Raw genomic sequence first — 15,892 nt, 5'->3', positions numbered from 1 at the left:
AAAAAAAAAAAAAAAAGTCAACAAAGAAAGAATAGAAGGAAATTACCTCAACATAATAAAGACCATACATATATGCAGAGCCTATACCTAATATCATACTCAATGGTGAAAAACTGAAAGCTTTTACTTTAAGATTAGGAACAAAAGAAGGATGCCCACTTTCTCCACTTCTATTCAGCATAGTACTGGAAGTACTAGCCATAGCAGTTAGGCAGGAAAATAAAATAAAAAACATCCAAATATGAACAGAAGTAGAATTATTTCTGTTCACAGAATGACATGATGTTATGTAGAAAACCCTAGTGATCTCTCTCTCTCTCTGTCTCTCTCTCTCTCTCTCTCTCACACACACACACACACACACACACACCCTGTTTGAACTAATAAATTCAACTAAATTATAGGGAACAAAATCAGCCTTCAAAAAGCAGTTGCATTTTTATATACTAACACTGAACAATTTGAAAAGAAAAGTAAGAAAATCCATTTACGATAGCATCAAAAAGAGTAAAATACTTAGGAATAAATTTAACCAAAGAAGTGAAAGCCTTTTACACTGAAAGAAAACAAACAGGAAAACAATAAATTAAATGCATTCTTTCCTACTCTAAAAAATGCAAAAATATTACAGTAGCCTTGAGATTCCTGATTTATTGACAGTGTTTTCTGGAAAGCAGCAACTGACATCCCTTTTATGTTTGTTCTGACATGCCACATTAGGGTTGATGATTACATGCTCAACCCAATTCTGAAGAAATGTCCTGTTATACCTGTCAAGGTAGATAATTCAGGCACTGAGTGGGTGATGTGCAGTTCTTAAGGGAGCCAGCAACAATACCTCTTCACCTTCTCTAAAGAGAGCACATTGGGAAGGCAAATGAATACAAGCACCGTTGTCCTACGAATAATTTCCAATGAATACTTAATTTATTTTTGCTATATCATAAGTAGTTAACAGTGACAGCTTTGCTGAAAGACAACTGGCCTAGATGTTTCAAAAGTGTCAATGTTATGAAAGACCAAAAGGGCAGGAGAACTGTTACAGATTAAAGGATCATGAAAACTAAATGCAGTACATGAAGATCAGATGCTAGATTTCAAGGAGGTGTAAAGAACATTATTGGAACAATTGGGAAATTTGAATATGGTGCATATATTAGGAAATACTGTTGTATTGATGTAAGATTTATTGAATGATAATGTGATTGTAGATATGTAGGAAAATTTTCTTGTTCTAAGAAGACACATACTTAAGTATTTAGCAGTGGCCACGTGTGATGGCTCATGCTTGTCTGTAATTCCAGTAATTTGGGACACCAAGGCAGGAGGATTGCTTGAGCCCAGGAGTTCATGACCAGCCTGGGATACATAGTGGGACTCCATCTCTTAAAAAATAAATAAATAAATTAGCTGGGCAGAGTGGTGTGCAACTATAGTCCTAGCTACTAGAGAGGCTGAGGTGGAGGAGCGTTTGAGCCTAGAAGGTCGAGGCTGCAGGGAGCCATGGTCACACCCCTGCACTGCAGCCTGAGCAAGAGTGAGACCCTGTCTCAAACAAACAAACAAACAAACAAACAAACAAAAAAAGCATTTTGGAGTAAAGTATCTTGATGACTACAACTTATTTTCAACAAAAATATATGTGTGGATGCATATATGTTTATATATAGAGAGATATTTTTTAAGAAGAGAACAATAAAGCAAATGTGGCAAAGTTGTAGCAATGTGTGAATCTAGGTGAAAACTGTATGGGTATTTATTTTACTCTTCTTTTAGCTTTTCTGAAGGTTTGAAAAAATTTAAAATAAAAAATAGGTGAATAAAAAAGAGTGAGGGTTGTGGAATTCAGGCTGCCTAGTGTTGGAATTCTGACACTGCCAATTATAGGCTGTATGATCTGAGGCAAGATCCTCAGCTGTGGCTAGTTTCCATTCCTTCATCTGTAAAATGAGTATAATGACAGTTCCTCTCTTGTAGGGCAGCCATGAAAATTAAATAGTATTATACATATGAATTAACTATTATTAATTATAAGCTTGGAACTTTAATTCTTAATACAAGTTACTTAGGTGACACATCACAACGGACTGATCCTAGTGGGCTATGTCATCATTGGGTACAATGCCTTCTCCGTAGGGCTCAGGGAATAGAACCAGCATGCTCTTCCGGAATTGCCGGGCTGATTTTTTTTAAAAACATTTTATCCCTCAGGAGGCTTACAGACTGCTAAAGTCTTCATTAAAGTCCCAGATCATCAGCTACGGTGACTATAGCAAAAATGTGGCTGAATCTTTTTATAACATGGGCAGGATCTGCTTTGCCAAAGGAGAGCACAGAAACGCAGTTCAGCTGCTGAGGAAGGTGACTATTAGCTGGTTTCATTACATTTTCCCCTGGGCTTGTAAGCAGAATGCAAGGAGCGATGTATGTACGTATGTATGCATGTATGTACGTATGTATGCATGTATGTACGTATGTATGCATGTATGTACGTATTTTCCCCTCCCTTCCATTCATTCCTACTCTCTTTCTTTCCTTTTCTCTTTTTAAGTGATGTGTTATCTTTTGAAAGTTGTCTGCTTTCTTAGATGTGCTGAGGGAGAATATGATACAAAAACTTTTGTTGAGTCCATGCCTGGACAAGTCTTTTTTTTTTTTTTTGAGATGGAGTTTCGCTCTTGTTACCCAGGCTGGAGTGCAATGGCGCGATCTCGGCTCACCGCAACCTCCGCCTCCTGGGTTCAGGCAATTCTCCTGCCTCAGCCTCCTGAGTAGCTGGGATTACAGGCACGCGCCACCATGCCTAGCTGATTTTTTGTATTTTTAGTAGAGACGGGGTTTCACCATGTTGACCAGGATGGTCTCGATCTCTTGACCTCACGATCCACCTGTCTGGGCCTCCCTAAGTGCTGGGATTACAGGCTTGAGCCACCGCGCCCAGCCCTGGACAAGAGTCTTAAAAGAGTAACACCCTAATCTTGGAGTCTAAGTATGATAGTGGTAGAATCTCTTGAAAGCACTTCAAGGTTGGGTGGAATTAGTAATACCCAGTTTACCCATCCATACCCAAGTACTCATTCCCCTTCCAGAGAACTCATTCCCTTGCAGTAGGGGTGTGGCAAGAGGTGTTCAACCAGTCAGTATGCTGACAGAATGAAGCTAAAGACTTAGTAAGATAGATGGGTATGCCTCTTCATAAAACCTAAGTTTGTTCAAAGTCAGAGGAAAAGTTGGTAAAGATCAAGTAATACTCAAGTGAGCAAAGGGTGGAGTCAGAAGCAGTCTACATCAAGTTTGCAGAGATTTTCATCTCATTTCAGGCTAACCTAATGTGATCAGAAAATGGTAAATAACAGGAGAAAGGGGTAACTCATTTTGAAGAATCAGAGGAAAAAGTAAGCCTCCTGAAAGTAAGTTACAGGAGCCAGGATAGCTTTTCCTGGGATGCATGAACACATGGATGGCCTCTGTATAATAGGTGCAGAGGTCCAGAAGGAGAGAAAACTTTGAAATGAAAGGATGACAATCCGAGGACAAAAGATGAGATAAAACGAAAAATGATGAGTGAAATGAGAAGGGGTTCCAGAGAAACAAATCTAATAAAATTCAAACCCACATTGAAAATAATGAAGACTCAACATGGAGTGATATTGAGTATTGTCTCTCAAACCTAGAACTGCAACACAGTCAGTAAGAAACACAACAAAACAAGCAAAAAACAGATTCCTGAGTCTCACCCCAGACCATCTGAATTAAAAGTTCTGAGTTGTGTGCAGAATCTGTTTTTTTTATTAGTTCTAGAGGCAGTTTTAATATGCTGCCAAATTTAAGAATCGAGATTGATATAACAAACTTGAAAAGCTCCCCTGGAACACAGAGTGAAAGAAGAGAGGGATCTCATGAGAAAGTTGTTAGTGTGAAGGACAAAGTAGAGATTCAGCTAAAGAACGGTGTGTATTTCTGAAAAAATTATATGATTAAAATAGAGGCAGTATCAGAGAGATCACTGAAGACAAACGTTCTGAAATTTAAAAAGACCATAGCATACACATTGTGAGGGTTTACTATGTTCCACATAAAATCAGTGTAAGGAGAGCCTCATTTAGATTTTAACCTGGCAATGAATTGTTGATGGCTTGTGCAATAGACGGAATGTTTGTGTCCCGTCAAAATTCATATGTTGAAACCTAATCTCCGATGTGGTGGTATTTTGAGATGGGACCTTTGGAAGGTGATTAGCACTCCAGAGTGGAGACTTCATGAATGGGATTAGTGCCCTTTTGAAAGAAACCTCAGAGAGCTTCCTTGCCCCTTCCACGATGTGAGTTTACAGCAAGAAGACAGCTGTCAATGAACCAGGAAGTGGGCCCTCACTAGACATGAAATGGACTAAGACATCATGGCTATATCCTCCATTTGAAATAGGGATTCAACTTGGCAATTTAGGATGCTGTAAGCCTAGGTGGGGGCTACATCCTTGTTATCAGCTTAGGAAACAAATGAAATGTAGTACAGGTGTTTGAAATGTAAACTTGTGACATCTCAGTTCTGCTGGTCCTTTCCTGAGTTTGGTTTGCAGTAAGGTGCTTGCTATCTGACTCTTTATTCTGCTGTTTCTCACCTTACCTAGTGTTTGATGATTCAAATCCTTGCATATGGAGGTGAACACAGTAAAAGCAGAGAGACAAAGAACCTCCTTACCCTGTTGCAGAGGTGAGTTCTGGCCCTGGCCATCAGCCATGTCATCAATGTGGTTATATGCATGGCATGGCCTCTCCCAGTTCAACCAGGTAGGGGTGATTCACCTCTAACATTCTTGCTAGTAAGGTGAAGTCCTACCTGTGTATGAATTTAGCCAAATCCTATACTTGGGAAAACTAGTTGATTTCTTATGGTTTCTTAGAACCCAGTATTACAGGGTCTGCTGCAATAATATTGAGTATTTATAATATTCCTTTCAATGCTAAGCATTATAGAAAAGTCCTGTAAGGTTGTAGCTGATCACAGTGTGAAACATACGATATAATTCAGACAAAGTAAATGAGTACCTTAAATTTATTTTTCTTGCTGGACATACAAAGTCCAGGTTCGTAAACATAAGGCAAGTTTTTCAGGATACGGTTGTCTCCAAAGTTAATAATGACAGAGCCTCTGCAGATTCTTTTCTTAAATGTTTAGAATTTAAGTCAAAGAGAGTTTTGTATAGATTTGCCTCAGTCTTTAACCTTGATGTTGTCAGTGACGCATATCATTGACGTTTGTTCATCTCAGAATAGTATTGACCTTTAACTGTTCTCTTTTAAGAGGGAAGAGAATGAAAACTTGTGGAGTTTATACCAAATTCATTAAACTGAGCTAGGTCATATTCATAAAGTATATAATTTAATCCTCACAAATATACAGTATGATAGCTCTCATTTGACAGAAGGGAGCTTGATATTTTATAAAGGAATTTGCCTAAATTCACTCAGTCTCGGGGATTTGGACTCAAATAAGTATGACTCTAAAGGCCATGTGCTTTTCCCTGAGAGCCCTCTAACAGAGGTGCATTGCTACGGAGAGTTAGGACCCTGAATCACCAGCAGCGGCTGACAATCGGTCTGCTTCTCACCAAGTACACCAGGCTAGACAGGTGGGGAAGACCATGCCATGGAGGATACATTCAGCCATCCTATCCACACACTCTTCAGTCACAGCCACACATGAGGTGGGCCCCACAGGAGGCTACTTCCTGTTTTATCATCATCCAGAGGAGGATGTTCTCCAGCCTCTGTCAATAATTCCCGTGTTAGGAGGATATAGAGGATCAGCCACAGGGCAAAATGGGAAACTTTGTTCCCTACCTGTTGGCGTATGTGAAAGCATTTTCTTAATCAATAACCATAAAAATATTAAAAGGTTTTCCATTTTCTTGGCACCGTATTATATATTTACATATACATTTTCGGATTCATAAACCACACTATTAGTGGGTGTTTGTATCTTCCATGTTCAGGTGATGAAATTGAAGCTCAGAAAGTTTGGGTATCTTGGCTGGGCATGATGGCTCACACCTGTAATCCTAACACTTGGGGAGGCCAAGGCAGGTGGATTGCTTGAGCTCAGGAGTTCAAGACTAGCCTGGGCAACATGGTGAAACCCATCTTTACAAAAAATATAAAAATTAGCGTGGTGAAGTGGCATGTGCCTGTGGTCCCAGCTACTTGGGAGGCTGAGGTGGAAAGATAATTTGAGCCCAAGGTCAAGGGTGCAGTGAGTTGTGATTGTGCCACTGCACTCCAGCCTAGGTGACAGACTGAGACCCTGTCTCAATAAACAAAAAGGAAAAAAGAAAGATTGGGTATTTTGTTCATAAGATAGCTGGTAAATGTAAGATTTCAATCTGGGTTGATCAAATTTCAAAAATACCCTTTCACTATGTAATACAAATTCTGACCTTGATGAATTTGAGTATATGTATGAGAATACCTGTAAGGTAAGGCTCCAGAACCCATTTTACTTATGGGAAAACTGAAAACTGATTTACTGAAGTTAACTTACCCAGAAAGAGGCAAAGCTAGAATTTTAATCTGGGTCTCTCTAACTCCAGAATCTGTACTCTATAGGCAGTGTAGCTTACTATCTGAAGACAGACTGCCTGGATTTTTTTTTTTTTTTTTTTTTTTAAGATGGGGTCTTACTGTGTTGCTCAGGCTGGTCCAAACTCCTGTGTCCAAACAGTCTTCCTTCTTCTGCCTCCCAAGTATCTGGGATTACAGGCATTTTCTACCGCACCCAGGATTGCCTGGATTTAAAAAGTCAGGCTCCAACACTCAGCTTTCTGGCCTGGGTAAAGTGACTTAACCCCCCTCAGCCTCTATTTATTCATCAGTAAAATATTAGCACTTTCATCAAAAAGTACATTTTCTGAACGTTAATGAGATCATAGATAGTACAAGACTTATATCAGGGCCTGGAAGGTCTTAGCAGGTTTTAAATGCCCAATGAATGTTGAGATCATAATAACAAAATAACAATAACAATAATTATCTTTCTGAAGTGCAAGACATAATAGATCAGAATGTTAAAATAAGAAGTTTCTTTGTATCACTCTATTATTGTTTTATATTAAGAGTAATAGGTACAGAGTATATGTTACTAGAGTCAGACTTGTGATCTTAACCTGCCTTTTCCACTCACAAGTATGTGACCTTGGGCAAATCACTTAACCTCCTTGAGCCTTGTTTTCTATCATTAACATGCAGATAATAGTAAACCACATAGAGTTGTTGTGAGTTTTAAATAAAATCATGTCTATAACATGCATAGTACAGTGCCTGATAGAGTATGTGCTCAATAGATGTTCGTAAAACACCCTTCCTTCCCCTTCACAGAATATTGCCTTTTGCTTTCAGGGCAACATTTCAGAATATTTGAAATCAGGGATAATGGTTAGCCACTATTACCATATGCTAGTTTTGCGAATTTGAATCTCTGAACATACCTAAAGTACATTTTGTGCTTTGAAGGTAATAATAATGAAACTAAAAGAACAAAGTATGTAATTTCAGAGAAAAAACGCATGATCTTTCCTCCAAAATAAACAGAAGTTCTACTCAGCTTGTATTTAAAAAGAGACACTTCAGAATATCTGGAATGAATCTAATTCCTTGGTAGCCAGAGGTTGCTTTGCCTTCCAGTATTTACTGTGCCTTTTAGGTGATTTGGAAAGACTCATAGAAGGAGAAAAATTAGGAAATCTAATTCAGACCCTAGGTATGAGTTTCTTCAGGCACTTGAAAATGAATTTTTCTTTCTGTAAATTACAATGAGACCAAACCTACCAAGAAAGTCCATATAAGGGGAAAAGAAGAGTCTTTTGAAGGACTTTGCTGTAGCAGAAGGTTTTCTTTCCCTGAAACAAGCCCATATCTCATTCCTGAAGAACTGCTGAGCAAAGCCATGGGAGTAACTGCCAAAGCCAGATGTCAAAACCCCAGACAAGGATTGCTTTCTCTTAGCAAACTTCGGCATCTCACTGGAGTAATCAGTCCCAGATGTCCTGGAACTCTGCTAGTTTTCCGATGTACTCTCCTGCTTCTTACCTCACCTCTTCCGGAAACTCCTTGACTATACTCACTGGACTTTCGTTGCTAGGAGCCTGAATTGTTGGCTTTTGAAGTCTCTGTAAAAAGCTAAAATAGAAATGGCTCCTTGAAATTAGAGTTAATTTCAAGGTTAAATGACACTTGCAAGGGCCTCAAATAAAATTTTGGTATACAGAAAGGGCCTAGAAAATCTCAGACTTGGAAGTAAACTTTCAGGTTGTTTAGCCTTTTATCTAAATCACAAATGTACTTCAGTTTTGATCATTTACATATCTAGCTCACTTAAGCTCCAGAAATACTAATATGTTTAAGCTAGAGTCCCTCATGTGAAAATAGACACATATGACTAGATTACAAGTTAGTCTGTAGTAAGTCTTTAATAGAAATGTAAAGAGAAGGGCAAGCAATAGATCATGAGGCTAGAAATGTGGGTAAAAACTCTGCATAGGTTGAGGGCTGGATTGCAGGGTCTTCGAAGAAAAGTAGACACAAGCAGTGGACGAGAAGCCAGAGGAGAGTATTCCAAGTTGCATGAACAGAAGCATAGTGGCATAGATACTTGATATCACTGAGGAAAAGCAAGTGGCCTTGGGTCGTTGTTTAAGGTACCTAAGGAGGGACATGCTGGACATGAGTTTGGAAAGACAGACTGGGGCTAGAATTTTTACGTGCTGTGCTAAGGCATTTAGAATTCATTTAGTAGACAGAAGGCAACCATCAAACAGTTTTGAGCAGGATATGACATGATCAATTATTGGCTGATAGAGGGTACCTAGGGAGAAGTAGGGAGAGCAGTTAGGAGGCAGATCTGATAGTCCAAGGGAGAGATGTTTAGACCCTTAATTATTTAAAGCCGTAGTAGAATGTGCAGAAGATGGATTGAGAAGTTACATGGAGTTTGTACTGCCAGACCTTGGGACCAGTCAGATGTGAGGTTTAATAGAGGCAGGAATCAAAGGTAGGTTCGAAGTTTCTAGCTTGGGCAGCTGGGTGAATGGCAATGCTATTAAATAGTATTGGCAAGAGGAATAATCTTGGAGGATGTCTAGGGCACCTGAGGGAAGATGCTTTCCACTTGGATATGTTTGTGGTACCCACAATACATTCACTTGGCAATGACTGTAAGCTCTTAGCTGTATGGGCCAGGAGCTCAAGGAAATGATTCTGAAGCTAATGGAATGTAAGATAACCCATGGAATGCATACATGTGAAACAAGAAGGTTTAGGAAAGAACTTTGGAGAATGCTTACACTTATTTCAGAGAGAGTATAATATGGTGATTTGGTAGCAGAATAGCTGGGGCTCAAATTTGAGCTTTTCCACTTATAATGAGACTCCCTAAGGCTTACTTTCTTCATCTGTGAAAATGCACATAAATAGAGCATTTCATTTTAAGTGCTTTACTTCGTGTATGGCACATAGTAAGCTTCTGTGAAATGTTAGTTATCGTAATTATCACTTTGTATTATTTACGGATCACGCAGAAAGAGGAACTGAAGAGGAGACTCTGAAAGAGTCTTAAGAATTAGGAGAGTCAGGAAATAATACAAAGGGAATCAGAGGACAAAGTTTCAGTGAAAGAGAGGCCAGTGTCATTGTTACAAAAGACATGGTGGGGAGACACTTCAAAGAGGAAGAAATGCATGTGACCAATAAACACACACACACACACACACACACACACACGCAAAGATTCCAATCTCGGGCAGGATTCAAAACATGAAATACCATTTTTAACCTATCATTTTTGTGGTAATGAAAAATATAGGTAATAAAACCCAGCTCTGTCAAAGCTATGGAGTAATCAGCCCTCTCAATACTCTGTTTAATATGGGACTGACTGCCTCTCCTCCCCTCCCCTCCCTTTCCCTCCCCTTCCCTTCCCTTCCCTCCCCTCCCCTCCCCTCCCCTCCCCTCCCCTCCTGTCCCCTCCCCTCTCCTCCGCTTCCCTTCCCTCCCCTCCCTTCTTCTCTCCTCTCTTTTTTTCTTTTCTTTTGAAATGGAGTCTTTCGACTGGAGTGCAGTGGCGTGATCTCGGCTCACTGCAATCTCTGCCTCCTGGGTTCAAACAATTCTCTTGCCTCAGCTTCCTGAGTAGCTAGGATTATAGATGTGTGTCACCACACCTGGCCAATTTTGTATTTTTAGTAGAGATGGGTTTTCACCATGTTGGCCAGGCTGGTCTTGAACTCCCGACCTCAGGTGATCCACCTGCCTCAGCCTCCCAAAGTGCCGGGATTACAGGTGTGAGCCACCATGCCTGACCTAGCACTGTTTCTTGATTGCACTGTTTTGGTGGACATGTTGGGAAAAGTTAATAGACTGTTTAAATTCATGTAACCTTTGACTCTGAAAGACCACTTCTAATAATCTGTCTTTTGAAATCCTTACACAAAATATGTATTTATAAAGATATGTATATAGGTATGTGTATACATATAACATACATATATATTTATGTTATATACATATATATGTATATACACATACACACACACACACACACATATATATATATATATTTCTTTTAGATTTGTTTATAATATCATACAGTGGGAAAAACTCAAATGTCTACCAGTAGAAATACTAGTACATGTTTAGAGCCATATAATGTAGTCATTCAAAGGCATGATGTAGAGTCATGGAATAATATCCCCATATCTATTGTTAGGGCTAAAAGCATGAAAAATTATCTCTAGGACATAGGATTATGGAGGACTTTCAAATTCTAAGTTATATATTTTTGTGCCATTTTACTTTTATTTTTACTATAAATATTATTTGTGATGATAAGAAAGATACATTTTAAGAGTATGGTATATGTATCAAATATTAAGAGAGTGCCATGTAGTGGTAAGGAATGGACTAGTGCCAGATGGCCTGGGGTATAGTCCCAGCTCTGTCTTTAGCTGTGTAATCGTGGACAAATCACTTTACTTCTCAGTTTCTTCATCCACAAAATAGGGATGATAATAATATAATATCAACTTCATAGGGTTGTTATTAACAAGTTAATGTAAGTAAAACTGCAAAGCAGTTGCCTGGCATGTAGTCTGTGCTACTTAGAGATGATGATAGTGTTGAAAATGAGATGATGACTGCAGATGGGAAGAGGATAACTAATAAGAAGCCATTATAGTGGCAAATAGAAAATCATCACTGATATTAGCATGAGCTGTATTAGTAGAGAAGACCTTTGAGATTACTGTTTGTCCAGTACCTGATTAAATACCTCCCATAATCAGGAATTTACTATCTCTCAAAATGGTCCCTTCCTTCCATTACTGGATAGTTCTGATTGTTAGAAGAATGTAATAGTTAAGGCCATAGACTACATTTAAAGTTAGACATGTTAGACATATCTGTGTTTGAATCCAGCTTCTGCCACTTTCGATGTGTCTCATTTTTCTCTGACAAGGATTAGAATAGTATCTATAACATGGAAACATAATGAAGAGTAAATGAGATCATTCACATAAAGCACTTAGCACAGTATCTGGTATACAGTAAGTGCTCAATAAATATTAGCTATTTTTTAACAATTGCACCTACTCATCAAATATTGATGTATGAATGCATGAAGTAATCAACTTAATTTTTCTGTTAGATGTCTCTGGAACAGCTGTATACGGAAAAGTTATTTTGATACAACTTTTGATGTGTATAAAGCTGTAGAAGCCAACAGAAGGAACAGGGAGAACCATCCTTTCTCCTTACAAGAGGGGAGCAGAGGAAGGTGCCTCAATGCCTATTAACCTATTAGTGATCTACTGTTCTCTTGATCATGTGAACAAAATGGAACAGCCTCTTCTGGGCTGAGGGGCTGGAGAAGGAGAGTACAGTGGAAATGGGGATTTGGGAGGTGATTATCTCCAGACAGAAGTGAACAAGGAAAAAGAAAGTACGTGACATGCTTCAGTACATTTTGTGTCAGCCAGACCAGTCTCAGGCAAGACCTTAGTGATGAAAGGATGTTCCATAAGCTGGGTTGTTTCCAGGCTGCGGCATTCATCTTCTTTTCTTATCATTTATTAGTAAATATTAGAACACTCCATCTGCGAAATTAAGGAGAAAATATCTGGCCAAACCTTGGTATAAGTGAGTGAGGAGCACAATCGGCTCTAGCAGCCAGGTATCCAAACAAGGGGCAGCAACGTTTCCAAATCAGGATTCTAGGACTAGCTGGAGGCATTAGGGGAGGTAAAGAAGTGAAAACTTGGAAGCCTTTAGTTCCCTGCTTGATGGTCTCCTTTATGGGGAACAAGGGCTGCTAAGCCACAGTGAGCCAGCTCAGTGTACTTTGTCTTTAGCAGAGCAGTGGGGAGCTCTGCCATCTCCAGCTACTCCACCATGCCCACAGAAATGGTCTGGTAGTAGGGTATAGCATGGTATAGGTCAGGCAGGGCAAATCCTTTTAATCTCATGGGCCCATTCTGTTACTGGCTTCCTGGAGTGATGCTTGGGGTTCAAAAGCAAAAGGCTGGGTTTGGTGGAGCTTGATTTATTAGTGTTGTCTCCTAGGGGTATGGGTGGGGAATAGCTGGACTTCTACCACATATTTGCTGCTCAGGTATAGAGAAAAGAGCACTATACTCTGAGTCAAGGCACCCATGTGTGAATCCCCAAAACTATGAGACCTTAAGATACTTAAATATTGAGTCTCAGTTTCTTCATCTTCATTCATTCCTTTAACAAACATTTGTTGAACACCTACTAAGTGCCAGGTGCAGTTAGCGCTGCAGGTGATAATAAGATAAATAAAACATGGTCATTAATCTTAAGGGGACAGCATTCTAGTGTAAGAGACAAACATGAAGAAATAATGAAAACATGAAGTATAAGTTCTGGAAAAGCATTCTCACTGCAATGACAGCAGAAAGGAGAGACAGTCTAAGAATTGGAAAAGACTTCATAGAGAGGGTGACATTTGAGCTATTTCTTAAAGGACAAGTAGCAGTTCATCAAGATGGAGAAGAGAAGCCATTCCAGGAAGAAGGAACTCTACATACAAAGGCACAGAGGCATGACAGAGGGCACTGTCTCGGAGGAATGGTAAGTACTTTACAGCTGTTGTACAGGGCATCGTGTCCTGAAGGGGGTTGCAAGGATGCTGATTCAAAGGGATGTGCATCAGTTCTCTTGGGGAGAGAGAAAGGCTCAGTGGCAGAAAGACAAAAATTAATTAAGGAAAAAAAAAACTGGGTTATACAAAGTGACAGAAATTACTTTCCTGAAGGGCTTCTCTAGACTTTTAACATACAAAACCTGCCCTTATTGACATGTTGAGAGCAAATCTGGTTTTTAAATTTTAATTTTTACATTTAATTTGTAGAGATAAGGACTCACTGTGTTGCCCAGGCTGGCCTCAAACTCCTGAGGTCAAGCGAACCTCCCACCTCAGCCTCTCAAAGTGCTGGGATTACAAGTGTGAGCCACCGTACCTGGCTGCAAATCAGTTTTTTAGAAAGCATTGTATTTTATATACCTGAAGTCTTTTTGAAATGATCAGGGATTTAAATTTTGGCAAATAAAACTTTGTACTGTCTTTAGAACCAAAGTAGAGAAACTAAGGTTTGGTTTTGTTGAAAGCAAAGGGTGTAGTGCGTGCTTGCACTGAGGGTATACATAAATACTTTTGCAGTTTGGTAAGGAATTTTGGCCACATTTTAGGACATAAAGTATTTATGAACTATGACTATCTCATCAACTATTTAATCTGATCACAGAAATATGACTTCAGTGCACCCCTATGAAATAATTTTTCTTTTTGATTCATGGTGGTTAAGAGCTGTAGTTCTAGAGACAGGCAAGCCTGAGTTCAAACCCCAGGACTACCACTTTTTAGCTATGAGTAATTCTAGTTTCCTCATCTATAAAATGGGGATGAGTATAGTACTATCTGTGTTGCTGTGAGAATAATGAGATAATGCATAATATGTAAAGCACCTAGCAGAGTGCCTGGCCCCATAGTAATCATGTACTAAGTAACAGCTATTTTTATTTTTACTGAAAGCTGGTCTTTGAGTTTATTGCCTTTTACTGACACCATTGCTGCATGAAGCAAATGGAGATAGGGGCTGATTATTTTGTAAAGCTACTATGATTTGTAAAATCTATGAAGCTGATGTGAAAAAAACATTTTGCTGGTTAACATCTTCACAGAGATATAGACTTTATAGAATACATAGACTTTACAGATATAGAAAGGGATATATAGGTTCTGGAAACACAGGTAATATCATAGACAAGCAGTCTGAGACAATCACTTAAACTGAAAGATAATATATACACTAAGGAAATCAGTTGGCCTTTCAGATTTCAGGCAAGGGAAATCCTGCCACCTTGTGGTGTGAGAGAAGTAGGCCCGAGGCTGATTCCTACTTACTAACTCTAGCAGAGACAGCCCTCTCACAGTTCCTTGCCCATCTCTGAATTTGTGAGACCCCTGGGCAATTTACTTAATCTGTGCCTATTTCTTCAGCTAATTTGGAATCTCATTATCTCCTGGTTTACTGCAAAGGAAGTTAAAGTGCCGGACAGCTTTCTGTACTTTATACGGTCCAGTCATACAGAATAAACCAGTCTTTAGTGCAATTTGCATAAAAGCTCCAAGTTCATAAAATTTTGTATCTCATACTCTACAGAACAAATATTCTTTTTAGGTAAAAAAGGGCCATGAAAACCACACTTTTTTTCATACTTGAGGTAGAAATAGGAGGTAACTGAAGAACATTTAATAGAACTATGTTTCTGGAGCAGTCTTTTGGATCATAATATACCCAACTCCTGCTCAGCTCCTTCAGAAATGGGAAATCAGAGGACAGACATCTCAATGGCTAGAAACAAGCGAGAGAGATCCTTCACAGGGCTTTAGGCTCTAAGTCTCTGTGCTCGTGAGAAGAAACCACGTGAAAATCATAAAGTATATAAAAGGCCCTAAATTAGATAGGTTTTTCCACCTGGGATTTAAACAATCCAGGTAGCTCGGATACCCTTAGTTTGCCATCTGAATCAAGGGAAGCGCTCTCTGCTTTTTAGGAAGAAAACCCAAGTCCAATTTTAGAGGCCTACTAGAAGAGCCAGCATTTTGAGAGTATAGTCATGTGGTGGAATAATGGTGACACAGTTGCCCCAGGCTAAGTGCAGCCTTTAGCTCAGATAAGGCAATGAGATCTGCTGCTAAGAGAGGCAGGGCCAGTTATGGAGGAAGAGAAGGCAAGAACCAAGAAAAATGCTCAAATGGTTTTCTCCTTTCCTCTAGGTCTTCTGTTATCAGTAAATTGAAAACCTCTACACAGGATAGCCAACAATAAAGACAACCTTGTCGATGATAAAAATTCTGGACTACAAAATATTTCTCAACACTGATAGTGTGACAGATCTAAAACAGAACAGTTTTTTATTTTATTTTATTTTTTTATTTATTAAGGACTCCAGTAAAAAGGGTCCACTTAGAAGCAGCATTCCAGGTAAAATACCCAAGAGCCATTAGAAACTAGGATCCTGATCTATGACTTGAGGGAAAGAACCCTTTTAAACACATGCTTTTGTTTAAGTTATACTTTCTTGTGTCACTGGGACTCCATTACCTTCCATTTCCCTTTTTCTAACTCTTTTTCAGCTGTGATTTAAAAAAAAAAAAAATCTGTAATACCTAAGCAGTTTATTGGTGAACACTTCAATTTGCTACAGTTGACCACTGAACAACGCAGGGATTAGGGCTGCTGATGCCTTGTGTAATCAAAAATCTTTGAACTTTGGATTCCCCCAAATCTTAACTACGAATAGCCTACGTTGACTGGGAT

General features: G+C 39.1%; 1 protein-coding gene across 1 annotated transcript in view; it reads left to right on the top strand.

Moving 5' to 3' along the window:
• Positions 1-15,593, top strand: part of TTC23L (tetratricopeptide repeat domain 23 like) — a 73,373-nt gene extending 57,780 nt beyond the window's left edge. Inside the window, exons 10-11 of the mRNA XM_017548288.2 lie at positions 13,033-13,139; positions 15,349-15,593. Of these exons, the coding sequence (XP_017403777.1) occupies positions 13,033-13,041 (9 nt within the window). The 3' untranslated portion in view covers positions 13,042-13,139; positions 15,349-15,593. The remainder of the gene's footprint in view (positions 1-13,032; positions 13,140-15,348) is intronic.
• The last annotated feature ends 299 nt before the right edge of the window (positions 15,594-15,892 follow it).

Source organism: Cebus imitator, unplaced genomic scaffold (assembly GCF_001604975.1).
Source record: "Cebus imitator isolate Cc_AM_T3 unplaced genomic scaffold, Cebus_imitator-1.0 Scaffold205, whole genome shotgun sequence".
Lineage (NCBI taxonomy): Eukaryota > Metazoa > Chordata > Mammalia > Primates > Cebidae > Cebus > Cebus imitator.
The sequence above is the reverse complement of the archived record's forward strand: the minus strand, read 5'-3'. Positions and strand labels throughout refer to the sequence as shown.